The 26,109-nt window shown below is 39.8% G+C and overlaps 1 protein-coding gene across 13 annotated transcripts in view; it reads right to left on the bottom strand.

The window, feature by feature from the left end:
* The window catches only part of ABCC9 (ATP binding cassette subfamily C member 9), a 69,086-nt gene that overhangs the window by 6,295 nt on the left and 36,682 nt on the right, over positions 1 to 26,109 (bottom strand). For 11 of the 13 annotated variants that reach the window (XM_083860179.1, XM_083860174.1, XM_083860175.1 and 8 more), the window contains 17 exons: positions 23,474 to 23,512; positions 21,527 to 21,628; positions 20,063 to 20,147; positions 19,498 to 19,578; positions 18,380 to 18,517; positions 17,769 to 17,894; positions 17,100 to 17,196; positions 15,929 to 16,176; positions 14,851 to 14,999; positions 14,013 to 14,082; positions 13,054 to 13,211; positions 11,103 to 11,195; positions 8,394 to 8,496; positions 6,203 to 6,304; positions 3,260 to 3,380; positions 2,175 to 2,305; positions 1,523 to 1,601 (listed from right to left, as the gene is read on the bottom strand). In XM_083860179.1, coding sequence (XP_083716305.1) covers positions 1,523 to 1,601; positions 2,175 to 2,305; positions 3,260 to 3,380; positions 6,203 to 6,304; positions 8,394 to 8,496; positions 11,103 to 11,195; positions 13,054 to 13,211; positions 14,013 to 14,082; positions 14,851 to 14,999; positions 15,929 to 16,176; positions 17,100 to 17,196; positions 17,769 to 17,894; positions 18,380 to 18,517; positions 19,498 to 19,578; positions 20,063 to 20,147; positions 21,527 to 21,628; positions 23,474 to 23,512 — 1,922 coding nt within the window. The remainder of the gene's footprint in view (positions 1 to 1,522; positions 1,602 to 2,174; positions 2,306 to 3,259; positions 3,381 to 6,202; positions 6,305 to 8,393; positions 8,497 to 11,102; positions 11,196 to 13,053; positions 13,212 to 14,012; positions 14,083 to 14,850; positions 15,000 to 15,928; positions 16,177 to 17,099; positions 17,197 to 17,768; positions 17,895 to 18,379; positions 18,518 to 19,497; positions 19,579 to 20,062; positions 20,148 to 21,526; positions 21,629 to 23,473; positions 23,513 to 26,109) is intronic. The other 2 variants (XM_083860176.1, XM_083860177.1) reach the window with 1 other exon arrangement.

The raw sequence follows: 26,109 nt of genomic DNA, 5'->3' as shown, positions 1-26,109 counted from the left end.
TCTTTAAGGTGCAAAGTCAAATTATTTTCACACTTCAAGAAAATCCAAATCAGGTTATATAGACATTATATAGAATGTCTCTGCTTGAGACATTAGTTGTTGCATAAACTTAAGCAATTAATTTTCTTCACAAGCAAGGACTTTAGAGTGGGTTAGCAGAAGATGAGGTAGAATAAGGAGGGGGAAATTAATATGGCATGCCTGGGGAATAGGGAAGTGCATATTCATTAAAAGCCAGGGTGCTCAAGAAAAAGAAATGAGGGAAAAAGGACATTTGAGAGGAGCTGGGAAACTGGGAAAGAATTGAGGGGTGGTCAAGCAAGTCATAAGAAAAATGAGAGGTTGTTGAACAGAGGGCAAGAGAAGGGAAACACCAAGGAACAAAGCAAAAGTAGGGAAATAAAATGGGACAGATACAAATTTAAAGAGATAACGAAGACCTAAGGAACAACATGAATGAAACTTTGGCTCTAGTAAAAGTTACTTGAAATCTTATTATTATTTATTAGAGTCAGGACCCCACCCAGAAGTGGACCAGCATGGAGGCCAAATATGGGTCCAGCTGGAAGAGGGATGTGCAGAAAGGATAAACAAAGCTTGATCAGAAAAGGCTTAGACACTCCCACTGGGAAAAATCAGGAATACAAGAAAAGCAGACAAAGAAAATACACAGAAAGAAGACTTAAGTGGAAGGAAGTTTTGTTGTTATGGTTATTATTTCTTTGTAATATTTGTATATCCAGGAATTGTGGTCATGAATCAAAAGCCTGTGACCATAGACACATATAGGCACAGAACCACAACAAAAGCAAATATTAGCTGCATCAGATTCACTTATCCTCCCACATCCTACTGGGCTTTCCCAGGCAAACATTCCATGCACAATGGCCAAATTGGGAATTTGGAAATCTAAGAAACAAAAAGAGGAGTTTCTAGTGGTTTTCTATATTCCTGCATCATCACACATGTATCTCTATTATAAGTGCTGAAAAGCAGTTCATGCCAATTAGCTGGTTCAGTTAAATGCTGCAGGGGTGAAAACACAGGAACATTTTTCCTACCCTTGAGTCAGATTCTGCTGCAGCTGTGCACAATGAAAATCAAGGGAATGGACTTGTTGAGTTCTAGTTTCTACTCTATTAATACTTTGACAGCTATAATAAGTTAATGCAGTTATTCTTTAGGGAAACATTTAGACACTCCAGAGAGTTACGTATTTTTTGTCCTGTATCAAATATTGCATATTGTTTTGTGAGACCATATGCAATTTTATATATATATATGTATATATATATATATATATATTTAAGTTAGAAATACAATCTGTGCACAATATTTCCTGGGAGAACCAAGTACTATTCACAATAGGGCACTTTGTACTTTGAAGGATCAGGCATAACACTTCTAATCAAATATCTTCTGAGCAACAGAACCAGGTTATAAACTATCAAAAAGGCTCCTCACTTCTGAGGAAATAAGGGGAGCAGGTGAGGAGTGACAGCACATTCCAGAGAAAACTGACCATCAAAAATGTCCACCATTCTGAAGAACGCCAAGGACAGGGATGACTTGCCACTGCCAGTGCGACCACAGATCCCAACCTACAAAAAATGGAGGATGTCACTCACAGAGTACTCACTTACTCCTTACACCTTATTTACACCTTACTTACACCTGCAGTTCTTTTGGGAAAGCTGCACTGGCTTTTGCTACTGGTGAGTAGAAAGGTTCTTCCCAAAGGTAGGTGGCACACCAGGGAAAACACAAAACTGTACAGCAAGCACACTCCCCTTTTCTGCCCCTCATCACAAGGACATGTCCTGGGAGCATTTCAGCATTTTGGCCTGTATGCCAATGACACTCTCTGCTGAAATGTGAGATTCTCTTGTGTTTTTACAGTTCAGTCTGATGTCCCTCTAATTTATCTGCTATTTAGGCTTACTTTTATGCAAGGAAAATAGACTTGGAAAGACATGGGATACTCAGAAGAAAAATTGATCCCAGCCAAGAATAAGCTTTTATCAGTGTAAATTCTTGATCTGTGCCCAGGGACCTCAGAGAGGACTGCCAATGCAAGATGTTAATCTTGTTCTTCTGCCACTTTAGAAAGGAAAGCTCAGTAACAAAGGACCTGCACCAGAGTGAGGATGATGGGCAATTGCTTGACATGGTACCTTTTGTCCTGGTTTGATATAGGCCTTCACATGCTTCAGAACAGGCTTCAGGTTGTTTTCATAGCGAACACACAAATTTTCAATCTTGATTTCCCCCTCCTGGGGCCAGTCTTTGGGGACTTGAGAGGGATCTGAAATAGTTACAGAAAAACAAACTGAAATGAGTGCTGCGAGAGGGTCACCCTTTACAACAGTCCCCTTTCCCCCTCCCTCCTGCCTGGGCACCTTCCTTTAAGCCACTGGAGAAATGAAGCCCCAGTTCCCTGCCAAGGGGAGGCTGAGCTGGGAACTGCCTGGCAGGTACTTGGCTTCCAGATCTCCACATGTAGGGAGAGAGGGCAGATAGTAAAGCATCTCTTGGCACTGCAGCAGGGAGAAGCCAAATGAGCAGAGAATGTGGTGTCAGGGCAGTGTTAGTGTGGCCTTGGTCAGTGACTGATGCAGGAAGGAAGTTGTTATCACCACACAACGTGAGCTGTTGACATTATCACAGCTCATGTTTCACTCTGATTTGCAAATGCACAGCAGGTTTTGTATCTGGACTAAGGAGCTTGGCTTTTCAGGGAAGCTTCTTGACCTACAAGTCTTTTCTTGCACTTCAACCACTTCTAAAATAGCAATCAAAGCCAATTGGAAGTGTGTGGAGCACAAATTCCAATGTGCAGCTCAGAGAAGAGTTGCTGAGGTCTGATTGCCAACGTGGCCCTACTCCTGTGGTCTCCATCTGTTATAAAGATCAGAGATTTTGAAGCATGTGACATGTCTTATTTTTATCCTTATTTTTGTTTTCTAAATAACTTACATGGATGTTTTGCTCATGTTATCTATAACTGTGGTATTTTCTGATTGTTCTACAGGGTCCTGCTCTTTCTCACTGGCAACTGATAGGATTTTTTTCATGTTGACTAACATGAGCAACATATTTTCATAGCTTCTTTTAGTTATCCTTGTCACTCACATCAGTGGCAGTTCCTACACCTCATTGAGAACAGATTTTGGCCAGAGAGGTGTGTACATTTTGCATAACCAAGTCTACCACTCTTTCACATCACTATGTAAAGCCCAAAAAAGATTAAGAGCAATACCCAGGCAGCCTTCGTAGTTCTCTGACTCCATGTTCAGGAAGCTGTGTACTTTTTTCACTGCACCCATCTGCACTTCCAGATCAGCCAGATTCCTCACTACCCAGTTCAGGTAGTTGGTTATCTGCATCACAAGATACAAGGACAGGGTTCAGCCTCCTTTCTGTTCATCTACCTATTTGGAAGTAAAGACTGGATACATTTATGAAAATATATGGCCTGACTCAGCAGAGTGAATCTCTTTTTAACATTACAGCATTTTAAGACCCAGTGCAACAGCATCAAATCCATAAGAAACCAGTCATACTCCAACACAATTAGCCCTAAGACAGCAATTTGGTGCTTGATATTCTCATCCTTGTGTTTTGAAGGAGAAGTATGGAAAAGTTGTACCTAAACTCTGACTAATTGAGGGAATCTCTTGTTTTCAGCATCTAATAATCAGCGCTGAAAGGTGTTTTCTTTAAGCACACAAACACAGAAAAGAATCAAAATTGAAAGTGCTGTTTGGAAATATTTTCTATTATGTATATTCTGTTCTTTCAAAGACTGCAACTAAAGATTAAGAAAGTTCACTATTTGCAAATATATTGAAAATATTTTATGATAATTTCATTTCTGCATTCTTAGATAATCCATTTTTCTCTGTGGAAAATATTAGAAGTTTTTAACAGAAATATAAGAGGAAAAAAATGTGTTGTCAGTTCAGCAATACTTCCTTCCTGGTTTTTATGCTCATTTGTAATTAAAAGGATTTGATCAATAGTTAAATTGATAGTAAAGGTATTACTTTTAGCAGATAATCATTGATTATTAATTCTCTAACACTACTTAGTAGCTTAGACAAATTCTTTTTTAGGCAGAACTTACTATTTATGGCTGAAAATTGTAAATTTGTTTCCTAACTCTGTATTTAGGTGCTTCTGTAAAAAAGAAGAACTGATTTATTATGAAGAGTTGATTGCCAAGAACCCTTAAAACTTGAGATATTTTATACAATTGAATGATGTTTTAGAAACCTAAAAATAATAACACCCTATGCACAAATATATTCAGAGAAAGACTTTGCCTTAGGTTGTTTTTTTTGTTTTTTTTTTTTTGTGAGTACCAAATAAGGACTTTATTAAGAATAAATCACCCCAGTCTTACTTCTTTACCACTAACCTCATACTGATGCAATAAGCAAATAGTAAATTTTCACCGAGATTCAGTAAAAATTTGTTGTTAATTTAGAGGACTTGGTTGCTTTCTTTGTCCTTAATATAGTGTTCTTGATGGGATATTCTCGCCTTTATGTTCAGAAACCTGCTTATTTAGTGTCCAGCTTTTGAGTTAGGAAGTTAGAGAAATGGGAAAGTTTGCAGATAAGGAAAACACTGTGGAACTGTGGCAGGCTGCTATCCTATCAGATCTGGCAGATTTGATAACACAGCCAGGCACCCAAAAAGCTCTGCCCACTACCTCAGGCTCCACCAAAGTTGTGCAAAGGAGTTGGCAGAGTTTATAGAAGAGGAGAGAATAAGCTCAGGATGTCGACTGTAAACACAACCTTAGTACAAAATTTGCTCTCATCCAGGTCCAAATATCAGCCCTCTCTCAGCTTTGAAGAGTAATTATTTAAAAAAAACCCAAAAAAACAACGAAATAACCCAACTATGTCAGAGGACACAGGTAATGAATGATACATCTGCCTTCAAAAGCTCATCAGGGTTATTGTGGGGCAGGAGAGATAGATGTGATCACTTGGTGCCTACAGCTCTTCTTCACCTGTTGTGCCAGACTTGAGCAGGTGCCTATTTCACATAAGTGAGCTGTTTGCAACCACAGGCTAAAAACAAAGAAGCTGAGGATGATGCAGACATCCTGGAGCTTCCAGATCCCTGCTAATGAAGCAGCATTACCAGGAATGTTTTCAGAGTGAAGCTGATGCCCTGGGACTGATTCTCAGTTGTCGATAGATTCCCACACTGTTGCAACAGCAGCACAGAGGGGATCTAAGGTCACCCTAAGGCAGCTGCTGAGGACTTTCTGTTGTAGCCATGGGATCACCAGAATTCATGTGAAAGCCAGATCTCAGGGTTAGACCCACACCTTAATCCCTCCCTCACGCTTCAAAGCAGACTGATTTTTACTATGCCAGCCATGGTTTCAAAAGTTCTTCCTGCCACTATCGTCGTCCTGCCTTTGTCCTCACTCTCATGGTTCATTCAGTTATATTTTGTCCCCACTCTCATGGTTAATTCATGAATACTTCTACTCTCTGTGGTGATTGTCATTCACTCTGTGCTCATGATGAACACTCAGTCTCTCTTGCAGCCAGATGCACTAAAATACTGTTCCTTCTCCTCACTGCTAATGACAGTGGCAAAATGAACCAGTTACTGGACCACCACAACCTTGTCATCTCTAAGTCCATCTCCTCTGCCTTTCTGTTGTGACCTGGCATGATGAACCATGCCCACAAAGGTCACAATCCCCAAATCCATTCGTAATTACATGGACAATCCTGGGCATCTCAGCAATTTCCCTCCAAGGGCAAAACTGATAATTCTGTTTCTTCGGCGATTATTTTATTTGGTCTTTGGATAAAGATTACCCAGATGATGACAATCTGTATCTCCTGGCAGGTTTTGCCATGCAGAGGTGAAACCAGTGCTGTTTTGTACAAAACAGAGTGCTCAGCAGGTCCTCTTACGCATTTTTAATTTTCCTGCTCCACTTGGGAGCACACAGGGCCTGGGAATGCTTGTGTTTTTTTAATTGGCTCATAAAACCTGAAGCAAGTCCAAGTTGCCCTGAACTCTCTCAGCTTTGGCTCGAGTCCATTATTTGCAGGATTCTTTTTTTTCAAGATTAAGAAGGCTAGGAGATGACCATGTACACATAAAAATATTATAAAATCAGTGTGTTGGTCTGGAAGTTCCTGCCCTTGGCCTTGGCACGTACCGTCAGAGCGTAGAGGAGACCCAGCCCCATGAACCCCGAGTGTGGCCCTTCGGTGATGGAAGTGACAGCAGCAGTCAGGACAATACAAGCACCCAGGTAATCCTGGAATGAGAGACAGGGGGACAAAAAAGTAAGAAATGCAGCAACCAGAACATTTCTTTACTTGTGCAACAGTTTCACTTTACCAAGAATTGTTTATATAATGACACCTAGCCCTTAATTTTTCTTGTTTTTTTTTCCCCTGGAAGTGGTCATGGTTGTGATGCCCAAGCTCAAATACTCAAAGCAGCTTGCTGAACACTAGTGAAAGAGGCCAGTAATTGCTGCAAATTCATTTGGGCTAGGGCATCCTATGGTAGCCACCTCAAAAAGAGCAGGGATCAAAAAATCTAATAAGCATATTTTTAAAAATCATGAGAAGTTTATAAGAGTGACACACTTAATTCCCACCATTAAAGCAAATCAATTCCACTCTCTTCCCTCTCCTTCATGTCTTCTCAAATATGGGTTTGCCTCCTCAAAAAAGGAAGTATCATTGACTTCACAAAGTCCAGGAAGGCTTTTGGTAGAATTAATACAGGTCATGCACATGTTTTATTGGCAGAAACTTTGCAGGAGCTGGAACCCATTTTCTTGATGTTTACCTCAGGTTTGAAGTATATGCCACATATCCTGTCATGGAGTCAAGGTGGTGATTAATGGGATACAGTTGGTATTCCCACTGTCCCACTGCTGCCTGCATTACATTTACTTTGGATCACATTTTCCATTCATTTTTCTCCTCCTGTCTGATAATACCCTGTCAGGAATCTTTCCCTCTGAGACTTGAAATGAGGGATGCCTAGTTCATTTGTCTAAAAAATGTGTTGATAAGCAGAATTCGGACTCAAATTTTAGGGGGGAATGGCTTCAAACCGTCAGAAGGGGGAGTTAGATTGGATATGAGGAAGAAATTCTTCCCTGTGAGGGCGGTGAGGCCCTGGCACAGGGTGCCCAGAGAAACTATGGCTGCCTTATCTCTGGAAGGCCAGGCTGGATGGGGCTCTGAGCAACATGGGTTAGTGGAAGGTGTCACTGACAGAGAGGTGGAAGAGCTGCTATTAAATACCACAAACTTTTTTGTGTTCTTGGTCCTCCTATGCCATTAGGCAGAGCAAGATGAACTATTCCTTGGCAAGATCACATTATTTCTAATGTTCTGATGAGTGAGGTGTATTCTTGGATCAAATTCATTCTGCATGTAAGCAAGTCTAAGACTGCGAGACATTAACAGGCTTATTCCAGGATTGGCTATTGCTCTGTTATTTATCTGTCTTAGATTTGGAAGCAATTTCAGCTGGTCTTGGATGCTGTAGGAGGCTGAAAGGTTCAAGCACATCACAAAAAAATGGAGAATAACTTCATTGCTCCAACAGGAAAAGGAGGTGAGTGCACAGCCTTTGATGTGAACATTAATTGTGCCTGTTGCTCTTTATGTCCAGCAGCATCAGGCAACTGCTCTGTTTATTCACTGCTCTTTATGTTTAAGATTAATAAAGGAATCACAGTTATTTTGCTTGCCTCTTCTTGCCTCCCAGATCTGAGGAAAGTCCCTCATAGAGAGCCTCCACAAAACCCAGGAGCCTGTATCACTGTCAGTGGCTGCATTGTGCCCTCCTGGCATTTTCTTTCTGGAGTCTAGTTCTGTTATCTTTCATGATATCAAGCAATAAAACCACAAACAGTATGGCCCTGCAAGGGTTTAGCTTATAGCTGTGGGATTAAAGTTGCTGCTGGACCTGGAAGATCACTGTGCCTAAAACAGCTCTGGCACAAGGATGGCACAGTTCACAAAGCCACTGAAAAGCCACCTTCTGCCTTGAAAGCAGTTCCTGCTGTGGCAGGTCTGTGGATGCTGCACAGTAGTAGAGAAAGCCTTTCCTGAAGTTATGTAAATGTTTGTTCTTGCACTCCCTTCAGATGCTAGACAGCATAGCAGCAGTAGATGAGGCAGACTTGTATTTTCTTACTCCTGGCCAAGAAAGCTGAAAAAACCCTCTGGGTTTAACATAACAATCCTGATCTATTTTAAGGAACTGTGTGTATAATCTCCTCGCGAGATTAATACTCGTTATTATCTCCTCTGCATCAGCCAAAGTCTCTGTTTGCTTCCAAGGTTTCAAAACCATGGCTGGGACAAAACTGAACGTACCGTCCTGACCTCCAGCCATCTGTTGGCAGCTGACAGAAATAAGTAGGCAATGTTGTTCGTGTCCGTCAGCTCCAGCATACGTTGTTTAAATCTGGCTTCATGCCTGCCAAGACCAAAGTTGTTACATTACAACACATTTACACACTCACACACAAAAGGGTGAAGTGTTAACTCTGCTCTGCCTTCCCTCCCCCCAGCCCAAAACTTTTTGTCCTTCTGTTTTTGGGTTAAAAGCTCTTCCCTAAGAACATGTATCTGCTGCCACAGCTCCCCGTAGCCAGAGCAACACGTGGAGCAGAGAGGGATTTTTTGGACAAGAAATTCTGCTGGACTAGAGACTGTCCCCTCAAAGAGATTGCAATGCCAGCATGCTGGGACAGGCTTTTTTCCCCAGAGCTGATCCCCTTTTTATAGCTGTGGATTGTAGTCCACTCCTCCCACAGATGAGTGCTGCTGTGGCCCCTCAGCTCCTCCTCACAGGCCACTAGCCAGGGCAGAGGGCTCACCTCTGCTTAAATCTGATTTCAGAAGTTACCTGGCCAGCTGCAGGGCTTGTCAACATGGGTGACATCCCTAAGGTTTCAATGAATACGGATGTAGAGTGATCTGTAAATCAAACCTTTCAGCTGCTCAGCTCAGCTGTTTTCTCAGGCAGTCACACTTTGCCTAAACAACTGGGAAACTACAATCAGGGAGAGCTATAACTCATGTCTAAATCAGAAAAATGAGTGGTGTTACCTCCACTGCCACTTGTTCCTCTCTCCCCAACACAATTCACATTCAAAAAACAGTTCAAGGATGCCAGACCACTGAAGAGCCAAGTTACACTTTGGGAGGGGAGGGGGAAATCTCTATTGGTGCAAGTGTATTAAATTCATGGTGCCTTGCACAGTCAGATGGAAACAATTTTGTTCCATATTCTATTGTCTGGTGAATACCCTCACTTGATTAAACCAGTTGAATTTTGGTTAGCAGCTCAGTGTCTGGTTTATCTTTCATTTCAAAGTCTCAGGGCCCTACTGTGAAGCACCTCTAATGCCTGTTCTTCCAGAAACTTCCTTTTCTTTTCCTGCTATTTCCTGCTGATATTTTATTCCCCTCTGCACAGCTTGTAAACATGACAAGAAACCTCCCCAGAACAACTGGTAACAGTAAGGATGGGGGCAGGAACAAGGATGCACTGACTACTCTACTCATCTTTCCTGGCAGCAAAACTCCTGCTCTCCTAATGGAAAATCTGACATGTTCAATCTGTGTTTTCATCCACGTTCAGCTCATCTTCTGGGCACTTTCAGACTTTTATCCTGTCAGATGATGAACAGCAAAGGTCACTGAGATTGCTCTGTGATCCAACTGTACTGCTTTGTGGTAAGTTATGTCAGGAGCTGCTCAGTTTTATCCTGGAACATCCTGAACCCAGACTGCAGAGAATGACTAACAGGACCATCAGTAAATACGAGCTTGCAGACAATAAATGCAGGAGACTTCAGGTTTGGAACACAGGCAGGGAAAAGAAATGGCTTGGATTAGCATCAGAAATCCTGAACAACTCAATTGTTGTGGTGTCCTCGGGCTGCCTTTTGCTCTCTGCCGTCCAAGCCCACATTGTCTTTATGTGAGGCAAAAAAGAATCGAAGCACTCAGAAAAGTGCTAACCTCCTTCACCTTCCTCAGGAGATAATCTCAGGTTTGTAACCTTCCTCAGGTGATGAAAGGCCACCCTGAACCTCTTGAGAAGTACTCAGCATACATTAGCATCGGGTCCTAATGATGACTTCCAGTTTCAATACCTATTCTGTTGATAGAGCTAGTTACAGAATTTCCTGTTTATCACTGGCTCACACCTCTTCAACACAACAATGTTTTTGCTTGTTCTTCCACAGGTGTTACTGCAACACTCTGTGCTAATAGCTGAGGTCCTAAAGCTTAGCTTGATGTGAGGAAACAGCCTTAAACTGATTAAATAGGTATGGAACTGGCATTGCAGTGGGATCTGCTCTGGTTTGGAATTCTACACAGTGCAGAATGGGTGCCAGGTGCACTTACTGGGAAAAAACCTCAAGCTGGCACTTTGACAGAGTCATAACCATAATGGAGTGAACATAGGAGAGTTTGGCCTATACTTCATGTAATAGAGAGAAAATATATGCATGGAAAGCTGGCAAAACTCTCTGGATCTTACAGAATTTATTTTTCAGCTTTGATCAACAAAGGGAACTTTTACAATATTAAGATCAAGTTCTGTTCTGCTGCAGTTTTCTTGGAAAGTCTCTCAAGCTGCACACTGCCTTTCAGCTGGAGAGTGCCAAAATGATATCTCCCTGCGTGGGAAGTGGGTTAAATACAGAACTGATTCAGGGACATTTGGCTGTAGCAGGGGGTTTGAAGGGGCAGTGCCTCTGCCTGCTTGGCAAAACAGATCTCCCTGCTGTCCAGGTTAAAATAGACTCATTAAAAGTTTGAATATCATATCTTAAAAATAGAATAATCTTTAATTCAGTGGAACACCAATACATGTGTTACTGAAAATATGCAAAATGTTTAAGAGGCATGGCAAAGCAACAGGAAAAAAATCTATTCTCTTTTTTCAAAATAGCTTAATAAAGTTCTTCAAATCCAACAGTTTGCCCTCAGACATGCTCCAAGGAAGCTGAACAGGCTGCCCTGACCCCCAAACCTCCCTCTAATAAATTGTTTTACAAATTTTACCCAAATGCTCTGATGGTGGTAAGGCCTTCAGCTGTCTCAGAGAAGTGACACAGCAGAGGGAGCTGGGTGCTGTCATCAAGTTCCTGGAGGTCCCTGGGAGTACAAAAAGCAACAGATGCCCATTACAATTTAAACATTTCTGTCTGTACAAATTTTGCTGCATGGCAGACAAGAACAGATATTTTTTTGTATTGCACATAGACAGATCCTAATTACCTTTTATTCTTGCAGATTCTGATAAATTAATGAAATTAACTTAAAATTAAAACTATTGATTTTAAACTTTCCAGCAAGTTATTTGTGACTCTTAGGTGAGGTATATAATAAAGTATGTGTATCAGGAATTTTATATATTTTATGATAACAGCTGGCCTAACAAAAAAAGCTGTATTTCCACATAAACCTGGCCTCATTTTCCATATCTGGAAGTACCACAACATGCTGAAAGTAAAATATTTCAGATGATAGCAGATCTTCTCTTTGTGTGGTTAACATTGATTGTAGCAGAGACAGCACTGATAGAGAAATAATATGTGTGATAAACTTCCCTAATTACTCTGCCATGGCACTTCCAAGACCTGCATGGAGCAACAATATTTAAGTCCAAAAAGTTCCAGTCTTCTTAAAGAGAAACATTTTCCAAACCATAGAAAAAAAATTTACATCTTTCTGTAACACTCTGGCATTGGCACAGCAGCCAGTTATACAAAGAGAAGAAAGTCCAGATCATTAGAGATTAAAACTTGTTATCAAAATCCTATAAACTTTGCACACTGTGTTAGATAGGCCAGGAGAAACAAGATGTTGCTGAATGTTGCAGTGCACAGAACTGAATTTGCTGCTGATGTTTTGATGATAAATATCTTTCAAATTTATGATGGAAAATACACAGACTTTTTGAAAGATGTAATGGAAAATACAACAAAGGGTCAAAGTGCTGCAAGAAATACTGTAAATATTTGCATTTCTAAAAATTAGTGAGGCTTATATGACTGCAAAGGATTGCATGCAAGTGAGCTACAAATACTGGCTGAAGCTATTCCTTCATCCTACATTTCCCAAGACTAATTTTTAGGGAAATAAATTGGATGTTTTAATTTCTATCGTTCATCAAAAGAACACAAGTCACATCTCAAATGATTTTAAAGAGTTTAATTGAGCAGAATAATTTGAGCAGAATAATGTCTCCTGATTTGTCAGCCACCTTGAGATCTGGTGTACTGCCACATACAGTTTCAGTTTGGAGGTTTGGTGGGGCAAGAACTAGGTTTCTGAAAAATCTGAGAAGTTAAGCAAATTATTTCAGATTTAAACATTTCTGGTTTGTGAATTCTGATTACAGAGTTTTCTTATAAATAAATCTTCTTGGAAGATTCTGGCTGATTACAAAAGATTAATGGATTTAATTTAAGAAAAAACTTCAAATTACTTGCTGAAGACGTTTTATGAAATTATAGAATGAATTTAGCACCAGAAGCATGGTTCTCTTTTTGCTGAAAAGATTGTATTCTTTACACCCAGCCAAACCACACTTAATATGAAACGCTGTACAGTGGAAATTACTTCCTGTGGAGCTTTTTTCCCCAATATGAAGGAAAAGCTGTGATTGATGTTAATCCAAGGAGTTCTTCTCTGTTTTCTACTAACCCTCAAATGTCAAGGTGGAGTTTCAACCAGATGCAAGCTCAGCTGATTAACAAACATCCTGTTCATCTGACTCTAGAGCCAAAATAATCGATTCAGTTGGTGTTACTTCCCCAAACACCCCATTTATAGCCAGGTCAGTTGGAAATATTCCTCAGGGCATGCCTCAAACTCATGCCTCAGGACCAAAAGCAGGATGCCATGGCCATTTCCTCCTTTTTTGGCTCCTACAACCTCACATTCTACCACAATTCTTACGTACAATATTTCATGAAGGAAACTTTCAGGAAGATTCTTTAATACGTACTTGGAAGCAACCCTGAAGTATTTCTGGATGAAATAAAATGCTATGCCCAGGGGCACGAGGGCCACAAGGAACCATGGAGTGGCGTAGGAGATCATCCCAATGGCTGAAAGGCAGAGCAAGGTGGATCTGGTCAGAGACTCCAGCGTGGGAGGGATGTGCTAGAGGGAAATTAAAAACATCCATGAGAAAAAAAATTCCTGGTATCACCACTATAAATGTTTTCCTATAAGAAAAGTGGAATAATACTACTACGTACTCATTGATATTCTCCTAATATCAGGAGTCTTTTTGTTTCTGTGGGTCTCATAGCCAAATGTACAGGGGTTAAAAAATGAGTCAGTAGGTTTTTGTTTTCTAAAGGTCAGAGTTTCAAGGATCGTGGGGAAATGGGAGCCATTTCCATCTCATTTATATATCAGGCAAGGAGGAGAAAATTGTTCTTGATATGTCAGATATTTAGAGAAGTAGAATGCTTTGTCTCAGAGTTTCATAATTTTTATTCCATGTTCCAACCAACCTTAAATTCAGGATTATTGCTCATCCCAAAATTTTAATGCACAGCTGTAGTGAAAGTCCTTCCTCTCCCTGAACGCTCTCAATCCACATGTGCTGCCAGCCATGGTGGAAAATTTATTTGTCACAACTACTCCAATATATTCGAAGTTGTTATACTCTACTATGTTTCCTGTTCTGAGCCCCAAATCTGATGTTTTCTTAATCCAGATCTTCCAACAAATCTGCATATGAAGAAATTGAGCCACCACCTTCCACTATGTTTATTTTAATAAACATGCCCTCAATGTGTGCACTTTTTACTTTGAGTGTCCCTACTATTATTCTCAGAGCTTGGTTTTGCTATGCCTTTCTCTACTGAATATTTTAACACACCATCTTATTCAGGATCTACATGAAAATTGATGAAGTCAGGATAATAAAACAGAATATATTGATATATCTACCTGGTCAATGATATTTGTATCAGCAGAGAAACGATTTAGGATTAGCCCCAGTGGAGTCATGTCGAAGAACCTATTGGACAAATTAAAACCAAAAAGTAACCTGTAGAGGAATTCCAGTTTTGGATTAAAAGCCCAGTCAGACAGAACACAGAGCTGCATACAGCCATTGTCTAAAACCAAGCAATAAATATGAATAACACACCAGATCATCTTATCTGCATCCTGACTGTCTAAATGCTTCTTTTGGCACTTTCCCTTGAAAAAAATTTTGTCTCCTCTTCCAAAAACCTGCTGTCTTGTGTCCTGATCTTGCTCCATCAGGATTTAAGATCCCTTCTATAAATCACAGCCTGTTCCTGGCTGCTGCTCAGCCTCCTTCTAATGGGCACCAACCCCAGCTGTTTCATGGGAGCACTGTGATAAATGTATTTGTTGTTCAGGCATCCTCTTGGCCATCCTGCTGCCTGTGAGGCCCTGGGTATTGTGCACAGGAGAAGCCTTAGTCTCCACATGGTTTGGCACCATGGCCATTGCTCAGAGCTCGAGATGGGTGCTCTGGAGCCTGAACTGCCCTCAGAACTGTCCTTGACCCCCCAGCCCTGCAGGAGTGCCAGCTTTCTGAAACATTTCAGTCAGATTAAAAAAAACAGAGACAAAATTTCACATGTTCTCTCATGGAATGTTTTCCCCCCATGATTATCTGATTAATTATTTTCCCTTTTTGAGGCCTTGAAGGAAACAGGTCAAATACAAGATATTTTCCTTGGAGTACCTTTGCAGTTACAAAGAGGATGGGTTTTGACAAAGTAGCTTTTCAGGGCCATCATTTTTGCTGTACCTGATTGGTCCAAGGATGATCTTGTTGAGGAGATTGTGGTGTAGGTTCTTGGCTGCTGTGAGGCCCATCCACTCCACAGTCAGGGATGTGATGAGGCAAAGGACAATCCCAGCTCCAGAGAGGATGCTGAAGACAGCTACATGATAAGTCTAATGGAATGACAAATACATCAATCCTAGAAATAAACACCCATTTTTCTTTTCTGCTGGGAAGTTCCCAAGGTACCTGATGCCCATCAGCTACTATATCATATATCTTGTATTACATAATAATATGTAATCTTTGGGAAATAAAAGAACTATGATGGAACTGCAATTAATTAAGTCCACATAATTAGAAGTTCTGGCACTTCTAAAATCCCTCATTCTATTCTACCCCTCAGGACCTCAAAACGGCAGCTCTTAGAACTGTGAAGACTGATTATGTGGACAAATACAAAGGATTGTTAGCCACTTAGGGAAACCGAGTGCTTGAACCTCTCAAGTATTAAAGCATTTAAGAGATGTTGAAAAGTTCTACTTTAGTAAGTTCAAGCATCATGAAATACTCAGAGCAAATCCTAAACTGATTTGCCAGCAGCAAATATAGCATATTTAAGCCTTCTGAAAGTCCAGTAAGTGGATTCCAGTGAGATATTGTGCATGAGTCAAATTTTCAGTTACAAGCAGATTGTACTGGAGCAGTACAATTAAAAACTTCCATTATTTATTTTTTTTTTCTGGCAGGACGCTACTTGACAGCCAGTACTTAGGAAAGTGTGGTCATTGACTTAGAAGATCAGTTCTAAAATCCAAATGGAAAAGTTTAGTGTAAGGCTCCTTACTTTCATAGGCTAATTCTTTTTCTACCCTCAAATATGCTTCTGTTTCAGTTCTGAATGGTCAAAAAGATTGATAACATTTGAATTGACTTCTTTTACCATTAAGAATCCATCCATCCCGTATCATAATCTACCTGTCATTTCAATCCAGCTGGCTTCTAGATGAACAGCAAATAATTACTTTGGAGCATGTTTTCTTTCATTTTTTCTTTCATTTTCTTTCATTTTTTCCCTGTCAGGCTCCAGGATCTGGCTCACCTTCTCTGTGCTCTTATCCTCATCAGCATTCCTGGCTTCATTTGTATTGTCCATGGATGTCCACGTAGCGAGCGAGTAATCTATGGCCACGATAACTGAGTGTTTCAACAGCTTGGAGAAAATCATCAGAAAGAGCAAGAAAAATCCTCCAGAGGTCAGATACCTCCAACAGGTTTTCCATGGCATCTTTGTCCTGAGCCTCAAGACAGTTGACATGTTATCATCTTCATCTTCTTCCTCTTCCTCCTCTGTGACTCAGACATTTGATCAAGTTAGCTTGGATTCGATAATAACTATACCTTGTTTTACTGGATTTGTTGGATTTTTTTTTCCTTCTGCTTTGAATTTACATTTTAAAGTCAAAATTTAATTTGTCATTTAAGAACAGCAAACACCTCAGACATATTTTCATTTTTTTTGTGCTCTTTAAGCAATTCCATAGTTTCCTAATCTTTGACTTGTCACAGTTTTTTAAAGAAAATTTTTTATAAACCAAGTCTTCACTGCTTATTATCTAGAGCAGAGACCAGGCCTTCCCAACCTTTTCATCAGCTTTTATTATACAGTCAGCAGAGCAATTTGGAAGATTTTAGAAAACTCTCAAACCTGTCCATCCAGACTCTTCACCATCTGTTTGCACTAAAAATATTAATTTTCCTTTCAATCCAGTGTACTAAAATGATAATTGATCACATTCTATTGAAACACAAATGGTGGAAGACTACTACTATGGAAATGCATATTGCAGAGGTGTATAAATATGAAATTTACTTTTTTTATCCCAGATAATAAGAATAGATATCTCACAGCCCTGCAGGCTGCACTTGAGGAAAGGAAATGTTGACATACTCTTGACAGATACTCATTTTTTTTCCTCTACAATTTTTTCTGTTGTTGTACTTCTATCTCATCCCTCAATAACTCCAGGCACTGTGAGTCAGCAAAGAAATTAACTTGCTTTGATACACCCTTATCTCTGCATGCTGTTTAGGGAAATATATGGACAATCCCTTAAACAAGTCCTGTTGTAAACAGGTCAAAATGTTGGACTTTCCACTATTATTGTCAAGTGTCTTCAATAGAATCACACTTTGCTGCTAAGAACTACCAGCTATAAAAGTGGAAAGGCAATGAAAAATGGTATTAAATAAAGTGAAATTTTAAAACAAACCTTCATCTTCATCTTCCAGTTGTGACTTGGATTCTCTGGGGTACATGGCCCTTCTAAGGGTTTTTCTCTCAAGAGTTGTCTGGTCAGCTTCCATATCCTGAAGTAATTAGGTTATCATTTATTAATTTTAGAGCTTAGCTGATCACCAATTGTAGTAATACTTGCAGTAATCTCAAAGAAACTTTATGTGGATCATTTAAGTCACAGAATGGAAAAACACTGTATTTTTCAATTTAAATTTCAGAGAATTCAGCTTTGTTCACTTCTTTCCCTCTCTTTGCTATTCTTTCATTCCTTCTCTTTTGGAATGGTAAAAACTTCAGAAATAGTCTTTAGAGAATTCTAAATGTTCATGGCAATAACAGAATAAAAGGATAAGTGATACCATAGGAAATTTCTGGGTCCAACCCTTGCCCCACCATAGGATCCGTTGTGCACCACATTTCCAAGGGTTTCTTGGCTAAGATGTCCTTACAAACTATCCATGATGGATATATCACACACTTCCTGGACAATCTATTCTAGCCCCTGAAACTCCTTATAGGTCATGTAGTTTTACCCTAAAGTCAAGTTGAAAACTTGCTTCAGACATGGTTTGGGTTTTTTTGAAATTGAATGACAAATATTTCTTTGCAGATAACTCATCCTTCCCCATATGCTTCTATTTACCTTTTCCAACTCTTGATCCTGGCGATTCATCAGAGTTTTCCAGTGCTCATATAGCTCAACATCCTTGTTTTGGATATCCTTTAGTGTGCCTTCTCTAAGCACCATTCCATCCTTCATTGCTATGATCTAGGGGAGAAAGCACCCAGCACTCAACAACACAGATGCCATAATCACTGACCTGGATCCTACAAGATACATCTCACCATTAGTGACAATGCCATTATGCAAATTTCTCTCTTCGTTTTATTCCATAGTTTATTAATAGCTTCTTAAGTTTGCACAGCTCATAAACTGAAACTCATATAAGTCATATAAGCTTTCCTGAACAAGTATTAAAAGCATTGAAAAGAAGGGATAGACATAGTTGCAATTAAATCAAAATTCTCCAAGCCTTTTAATGAAAAAAAAAATCTACTTAAATAATGTAAAAATAAAATAGTTCTTCCACTTTAAAATCTGTGTTAAATAAAGTGTCAGTTAGCCACATGTCATATGGAATTAAGGAGGAACTCTATTGCAGAGAAAAGTAATAATCCCATTAAGTGTTACGGTGTTAACTTCAAGTGTACATTCTTCCTTAGCAAATTTTCCCCTGGTACCTCTTCTCTTACCCAGTCAGCATGTGGCAGATATTGTAATTTATGTGTCACCAGAACAAGAGTCCTCTTGTCTTCTTGCAGAAACTTCAAAATCCCTTCCTGCATTAAGTGATCACTTAAGTGAATGTCCAGTGCAGAGAATGGGTCATCCTGCAGTCACATCAAATTGAAAAATATTAGAACAGGATACAAAAGTGAGGTTTATTCCTAAAATAGTATTTAAAAAAAAAAAAATCTGTTTTTACTGATGTTTAATCTCTCTCTAGTGCCTAAGACTCAGTCAGAGGGCAACACTCCAGTGAGCTGGAATCCACTGCTCTTCATTTCACAGCAATGGACTCAGTTTCATTCTCTTCATTTCACAGCAATGGACTCAGTTTCATTTTTTTTGTATGGCTGTGTGTAGTGCTCATGCCTCACTGATAGAATGCAGGAACACCAGAACTGAAATTTCCCATACAAATTTAAAAATGCCAGCATCCAAAGCCAAACTTGGCCTCAATTTTGATGTAAAACTGGCACAGGAAAATTAGAGCAGAGTTAGCAGCTCTTCTCATGTCCTCCAAACTAAACTACAGACATGCTTGGTCTTCACTTTAAGTGAGTGTGGCTGGAAATAAGGCAACATTCAGATAAGGATATCAATATGCAAACACTTTTTCTTCAACAAGTCTCTACTTAATTTTTAAGTGGCTCAAACAGCCCCTTCATGAACCTCCTGAAATTTCTCATACGCCCTGAAAGTGATAACAGAGAAGGGAAAGGCTGTCCAACTCCACAGCACTCTGCAGGAGAGCACTAAGCCCTTAGACTGTTCTTTATTGCTCCTTATCAGAAATCATGCTGATTTCTGTGGGACTGTGCTGATAGTAGGTCACCACTGAGAGCAAGGAGAAGTTAAAACAATCTGTTCCACTCTTCCAGTGTTAATCTGTGCAGGAATTCCCACCTCCATCAGCCTCCCAGGATGTTTTGATGCTTCCTCCAATGGATGCTTATTTCCTATCTCTATAATTTGGTTTTGGAGTTGAATGCAAGTCCCCATAGGTCTTCCAAATATAAACTAACTATATGGAATTACAGTTTTATTACTAACTTTGCACATTCTATGTGAAAAGGAAAAATCTTACCAAGAAGACAATGTTGGTGTTCTGGTAGAGTGCTCGAGCTACACAGATTCTCTGTCGTTGGCCTCCACTTAAATTAATCCCCTAATGATTCAAATGGATCAGAAACAGGCATCTCTGAATAAACATTATGACAGGCTTTTGGAAATGTGATTTTTTTTTTCAATGATAGAGTTTCATTAAAAATAAAAAAAATTCATTAAAATGCTAACTCTATTGATAAGCAAGCATATCCTCATATAATATCAGAAGAAAAGTTATTATTCATGGGTAAGTGTAAATTATGAAGAGCTGCTCTGAGCACAGTAGGCTCTTTAGATTGAAAAATGTAACCAATACCAGCATCAAATTCTGCAAGCAAAATATGGGAGACTTTGGTCAAAAAATCCTATTTAAGAAATAGCTGAAGAAGCAGAAGAGATTTCAGCTATTTTTGTAGTAATCTCAGTGAATTACAATTATTTACCACTCTGGCAGCCCAATACAGACCAAAACTGTCTGAGTGACATCAGGGAGTATCTTCTTAATACAGAGGGCAAGCAGAGATTAAAGCATTCACATTATTTACCCTTTCTCCAATTTCTGTCTGGTCACCAAATGGCAATAAGTCAATATCAGGCTGCAGAGAACAGGCATCTGTAACAGCCTTGTACCTGGAAAAACAACGTGGTCATTGCAATTGTTTACCCAGACACTCACTCTGCTAACAAAAACCCTCCTGGTAGATGTCACCACAAACTTTTTATTGCTCTGTGATGGATGGATAATTGTAAAAATAACTAGGGCAAAATGATTACTGAGAACTAATCCTGGAGCATTGTAAATCAAGCATTGTAAAAAAAAGTTACATCTTTATTAGAAGTCTTTATTGGCAAGAGTGCTTTTTAATTTTGTAAATTATTGAGTACATTCTTCCCTATCATGGAGTTGTTTTGTTGGACTCCAGAGTGTTTGAAGCTATTTTCCATTGAGTTTTTATTTTTCCCCCTTTAAGTGCCCCCTCATTTTCTTTGGAGTGATATTACAGGATAAAGGATCCTTACAATGCTTCTGGTCTTACCACAACCAGCAAATCATTTGCAAAATTTTGACATTTTTTGTTGAGATTTCTGGGTCTGTAGCAGGTGATCTGCTGATGAGCAGCTGGGATCAGACTATCTGAGCGATGAAATTCAGCCTTGCCCCTTTTGAAGCTAGTGAAACAAGCTGATGGATGCAATGGCTGGAGAATCTGGTCCCTGAAATTTTGGTGCTTTAATGGATTTCAATGCATTTGGCCATGGTTAGGTTTTATCAAGTCAGAATGGAGTCATATGTCTTAGCACAGACTGAGAGGAACAGGGTGTATTTTCAATAACTCAAAACAGAGAGAGTGTTGCCTTTGAAAACATCAGCAATTGGTTTTCCTTAAGTCCAGTCACTTTTTCCATATTTGTTAATTGACCTTTTAGAAGGATGAAAGAAGTAGGTGCTGGATAGGCACAATAGAAGCTGTTCACCTCAGCTTTCACACTTCCTTTCTCTGTATTTCTAAAGGAAGAATTAAAGCCATTCCCTTGAGGCACCCCATCTTCATAAATGCTGTTTTTAGAAAGTGGCTGCTCCAGTAACTTGATCACAGCAGGATCAGCACATAAATTCAGTGGTAACATGCCTAGAATCCCCGTTTCCTGAATCCTCTGGCAACCTTGGGCTCCATTAAACAAAAGAAAAATACATTTGTCTCCAAAGATGGGATTCATCTCACCCTGGAAATGGCACATATGACTTCAGCTGTATTCCATGGAGAGCCACTGCCACTGTGGGATTTCTCACAAACATCTTAGACATGTGCTCTGGTTAGAGGAGCAGCCCAACTTAAACCAGAAACCTTCCTCTGAGGTGAACAAAGTCAGGTTGGCTAAACCCACCCCAGGTTTAGCATGCACTGATTTATATTTTCCAGAATCTACAAACTTCCTCCAGAAGATGCCAAAAAAAACCTTCTTTGAAAGGAGCTACCAGGTGTTTTTGCAAAGAGATGGATATTTACCTCTGCTTGTTAAAGGGGCTGCCAAAGATGATGTTCTCCTCCACGGTGGCATTGAGCAGCCACGGCTTCTGAGCTGCGTAAGCCACGGAGTACCTGTTCCTACTGCAGACAGACACAGAGCTTTAGTAAGAAACAAAGCTCTCACACTGGGAAATAGCTGATAATCAGGATTTTTAAAGTTAATTTCATGAATTTGCATTCAGAAAAAATCAGGGAAACACATAAGCAAAACAAAATGAAGGGAAGAGTTTTAAATTCAATGCTTTAGTTAGAGCAGCACCCACTCTCTCCCCTCATGGCAAAATCTACACTCTAGGTTGTATTCTATTCTACTGTCAATGGCTGGTACCTACCTCAATCTAGTAATTGCAATTCAAATCCAAAGGCAAACTATTACTGATACTAAGAAATATTAAATTCTCACAGGAATAATTACTTGGCATTATTTTCTCTAACATCAAAACACAGAATAAAAAAGCACTTTTCAAATGGCATTGGCACACTTGACTTGATGCTTTCTGAAGTGTGAGATTATTTTATGTGGCCACACATATGAAATACTTTTTTCTCAGTGAATACTTTTTTTCCTTTCTGTTTATTATATCCTCAATGATATTGAAAAAGAGGGCAGCTTGATACAGATTGGGAAGGAATCACTGTAGCCTCCCAAGGATTTATTAGACATACTTTAAATGTGTCTAAATGCCTAATGACATTTGTCAATAGGGGCATGAATGTTCTTTACTTCTGCCTGTTTTAACAAGGTACAGCAGCAAAAACAGTCATGTAATTTCAGGTATTTTTCTGAGATGCCCAAGGTGATGTGAAGAAGGAGGTGTGAACTGGTACCAGCTCATGGATCTGAACACTTAGAATCATGGAATGGTTTGGGTTGGAAGAAACCTTAACAATCGTCTTGTTCCAACCCCTGCATGGGCAGGGACACCTTCCACTAGCCCAGGTTGCTCCAAGCCCCATCCAGCCTGCCCTTGGACACTGCCAGGGATGGGGCAGCCACAGCTTCTCTGGGCACCCTGTGCCAGAGCCTCACCACACATACAATAAAGAATTTTTTTCTAATATCCAATCTAAACCTCCTCTTTGTCAGTGTGAAGCCATTCCTCCTTGTCCTGTCACTCAAGGCCCTTGTAAAGAGTCTCTCTCCATCTTTTCTGTAGGTTCCCTGCTGGTTCTGGAAGGCCACAATTAGGTTCCTTCTCAGTCTCTTTGATGGTATTGCTTCCAGTAAAGCATTTGCTTAGCTTCATTTGTAAGCATGTAGTATTTCCCACTGAGAGAGGGGGTGCTAAGGCAGGAGAAACAGCTGGTTAGAAGCTGTCAGCAATATCCCAAAACTTCCAGGAGTTTTAGTTGTTCATATGCACTCATATGAAATATGTCCTCAAGATTATGGGGCAGCAAACCATGGTGTGGCTCCCAACCACAGCTCTGTGTGCCACTACCTCTCTGTCATTTGTCACATACTTTTAGTGGAGCTTGTCCTTCTTTTAAACCTGGAGCCAGGGGTGGAGTCCCTGCTTGGCTTTAGCTGGAGCTGAGCTGGCTCCATCTCTGCCCTGCTCCATCCCAGGTTAGGCACCACAGGGAACTCAGTGCTGGGCAGAAAACTCAAAAACATGTGAGAGGAGACACATAATAATGCCTCATGGGTAGAGATCCTGTCTTGCATGACAAGGAGCACACTGAACTCCCACTGAGGTCAGATGGGAGCTGAGCATCTTTCAGACAAGACAGAGGTAGTGATTCACTGGCTGGAGAAGTGTGGGATCCACTGGGTTTGCACAATCTATCAATTAATCCGACAGTAAACAATTGTCAACTTGGTAAGGAAATACGGAGATGGTTTAAGAGCACAAAGATGAGGATTTGGGGAAATTCTGAAGAAATTAATGAGTGTTTTATGATACACTAGAAAAGAAATAATACCTTCTGGATGCTTCAAAAGAAGGTTCAGTTTCATTTACACTGTAAGTTATGGTAAATGACATTTAGTAAGCAGGAAATATAAAGAATAACATTTTGTGCTAATTTTACATACAGTTAACCTGGAGTTAATTACATATTTTAAGAACTCAAAATAAGTTTGGGTCTTTATGTTCTTGAAGGTAAAACAAACAAGGTCTAAGCAAAAGCGTTAACACTTTTCTAAGTGTGACAGTTTCATATCTACAAGGCATGGTGGCTAAACAGGCAAATTATGTTGTTAGAAAATGTATTAAAAATTAAAAATGTATCATAAAACCTATTAAAAATTAAAATATTAATATTGCCTGGCAAGCAGTAATTTAGCTTCTCCACACAGTTCTGCCAGTGGCCTGCAGAAATTGGCAATTAATGTCAAATTTCCCCTGGAGACAAGATGAGCTTTGCAGCTACACTGTAGAATCAGAAGAGATTTTGAATCTCTTTGAAGCACTAAGGCTGCATAAAGCTGTGCCCTACAACATGTAGGTTTTTCTTGTCATCCTCCACTTCTTAAGAATCATATCCATAAGAAATACATTCTGAAGAGCATTCAAATGGCAGCAATGACATAAATGATTTTGCAGGTCCCTCTGTTTGTTAATTGACTTTTTAACAGTCCCAAGAGCCTGGAATGTCAGGGAAAGCAGTTTTGGACCAGCAATGATGCTCATTCCAGGCATGGTGGTACATCACTGCAAAGTGCAAAACCTAAAAGACATTATACCAGGTAAATAGAAACAAGCACTGGGAGGGGGTAGAAAACTCATGCTAAAACATTATTTTCCTGATTTTAAAAAAAAGTCATAAACAAACAAATCCTCTTCTCTCAGGCCTATGAACACTTTAGATGAAACTCTTTAATGCTGAGACAGAAATGACTGCTTGCCTGCTGGGATACCAATAAATGCAGCTGCACTCTTTAGCAGGATAGCCAAGTCTAGAAAGGGCATAAAAATTCTAATAGCAAGCAGAGTCCTTGTAGTGCTAGACTCATGTATTAAGCATCTTCTCAAAATGCCAACACTGAGACATGTTGTTTTCTGTGCTGCACATCAGCTCTCTGAGGATAATTCAGGTCTCCTAAAATGGACAGTTTGTGTTTTCTTTATACACCACTTGCCAGACAAGGTGCTGCATCAGAGGGGAATAAATCTCAGAAGTGTCAGATAGCTACACATTGAGGCTCAAAGCAGACAGCCCCTCATTAAAACTCGGTCTTTCATTCAGCAGAAGTTTCCAGTCTTCTCTACAATGGAAAAAAGTCACAAGAAAGGAAAAGATGGAGTCTAAGGAGAGATTGAAAAGGGGCTGGGAATTAGGTGAAGGCAAACAAGAAGAAGAAATCCTAAATTTGCCCTATTCAAGAACCCCAAACTTGTGTCAGGAGAGCACTGCAGTGGTAGAGAAGAAGAAAATGCGTTCAGGTATAAGTTTGGGAGCACCTTCTGAACTACAAGTTAACAAAATCTGGGCACAAGCCTTGCAAGACTCCTTGCAATTCCATACCAGATTTAATGTGCTTGCCATTATAACCAAACAGAGTATCTCAATGGGCAAGGACTAATTTTAGGCTCTCTGTTTCTTAAACCCTTTTTCCTTGGTTAGAAATTTCATTCCTGGCTTAGCTTGACAAATAAACTTTGATCCTCACAAATTATGAATGAGATTTCTGTGAGAACCCACATTCACCAATAATCCCATGAATAAACTCAGAGAAGACCTTTAGTGAGCTGGGGCATTCACAAACAAGAGGATTAAGTATTTGGTTTTATACTTTATTACCCTGCTGAATCTGAGTGAGTGATGTGATTGCAGGGCATGGGAGTGGGCTGAAGCTGAAGCTCCTGAGATTTCTAAAAAGGCTATTTTATTTGCCTGAGGGGATTAGCATTTGTTTCCTCTAGTTCATTTATTTATTGAAATGTGGCTATTTATACTGATTTTTAGCTGTACTATAAAATATACATATTGTCCAAAATGGGGTGTGGTGAGTCCAAGTCTGAAATGGTAGAAGGGACGAAACTCATCAGTCATTTTAGGATTTTGAATATATAAGGTAAAAAAATTAAACAAACAAAAAAGAAGAAATCAATTGAAATCAAGGTTTTAAGGAAAAGTTAATAAGACCCCTTGTTGAGAGATTTAGACACTTTTATAGTAACTCATAGTGTTTTAAAATAGACTAAAGCATCTCTAACAAGGCCCTGATTCCCCCATCCTATAAGGTAGTGCGAGAGGAGAAGAAAGGTGTACAAAAATCTCTGGAATAGCCCTGTTAACACAGAATGGACCATTTCCTCTGCTAATATAGCTAATATAGGCAGGAAATTGAGACAAGATGAGGACCAAGCATCTACACAAATTCCATACAGGAGTTTAGAGAAATTTAGGTCTGTCCCTGCAACCAGAACTGGCAGTTCTGCTGGTTTTGGCCACTGACATTTATGGGGATGATTTTTGATCCCTCCAGTGCTCGTGCCCCTCAGTGCTTTCTGTGAGCTCCTGTGGTTGTAATCATTGGGTGAGCATTGCACTTGGCAATCCTTCTGAGGGGAGCACTGAGTTTTCCTAATATTTGTCACATCCTTCTGGATACT

This window comes from Zosterops lateralis (genome assembly GCF_965231275.1).
Source record: "Zosterops lateralis genome assembly, chromosome: 4".
In the NCBI taxonomy this organism is placed as follows: domain Eukaryota; kingdom Metazoa; phylum Chordata; class Aves; order Passeriformes; family Zosteropidae; genus Zosterops; species Zosterops lateralis.
Note: the sequence above shows the minus strand (reverse complement) of the source record. Positions and strands in the feature narration are given on the sequence as shown.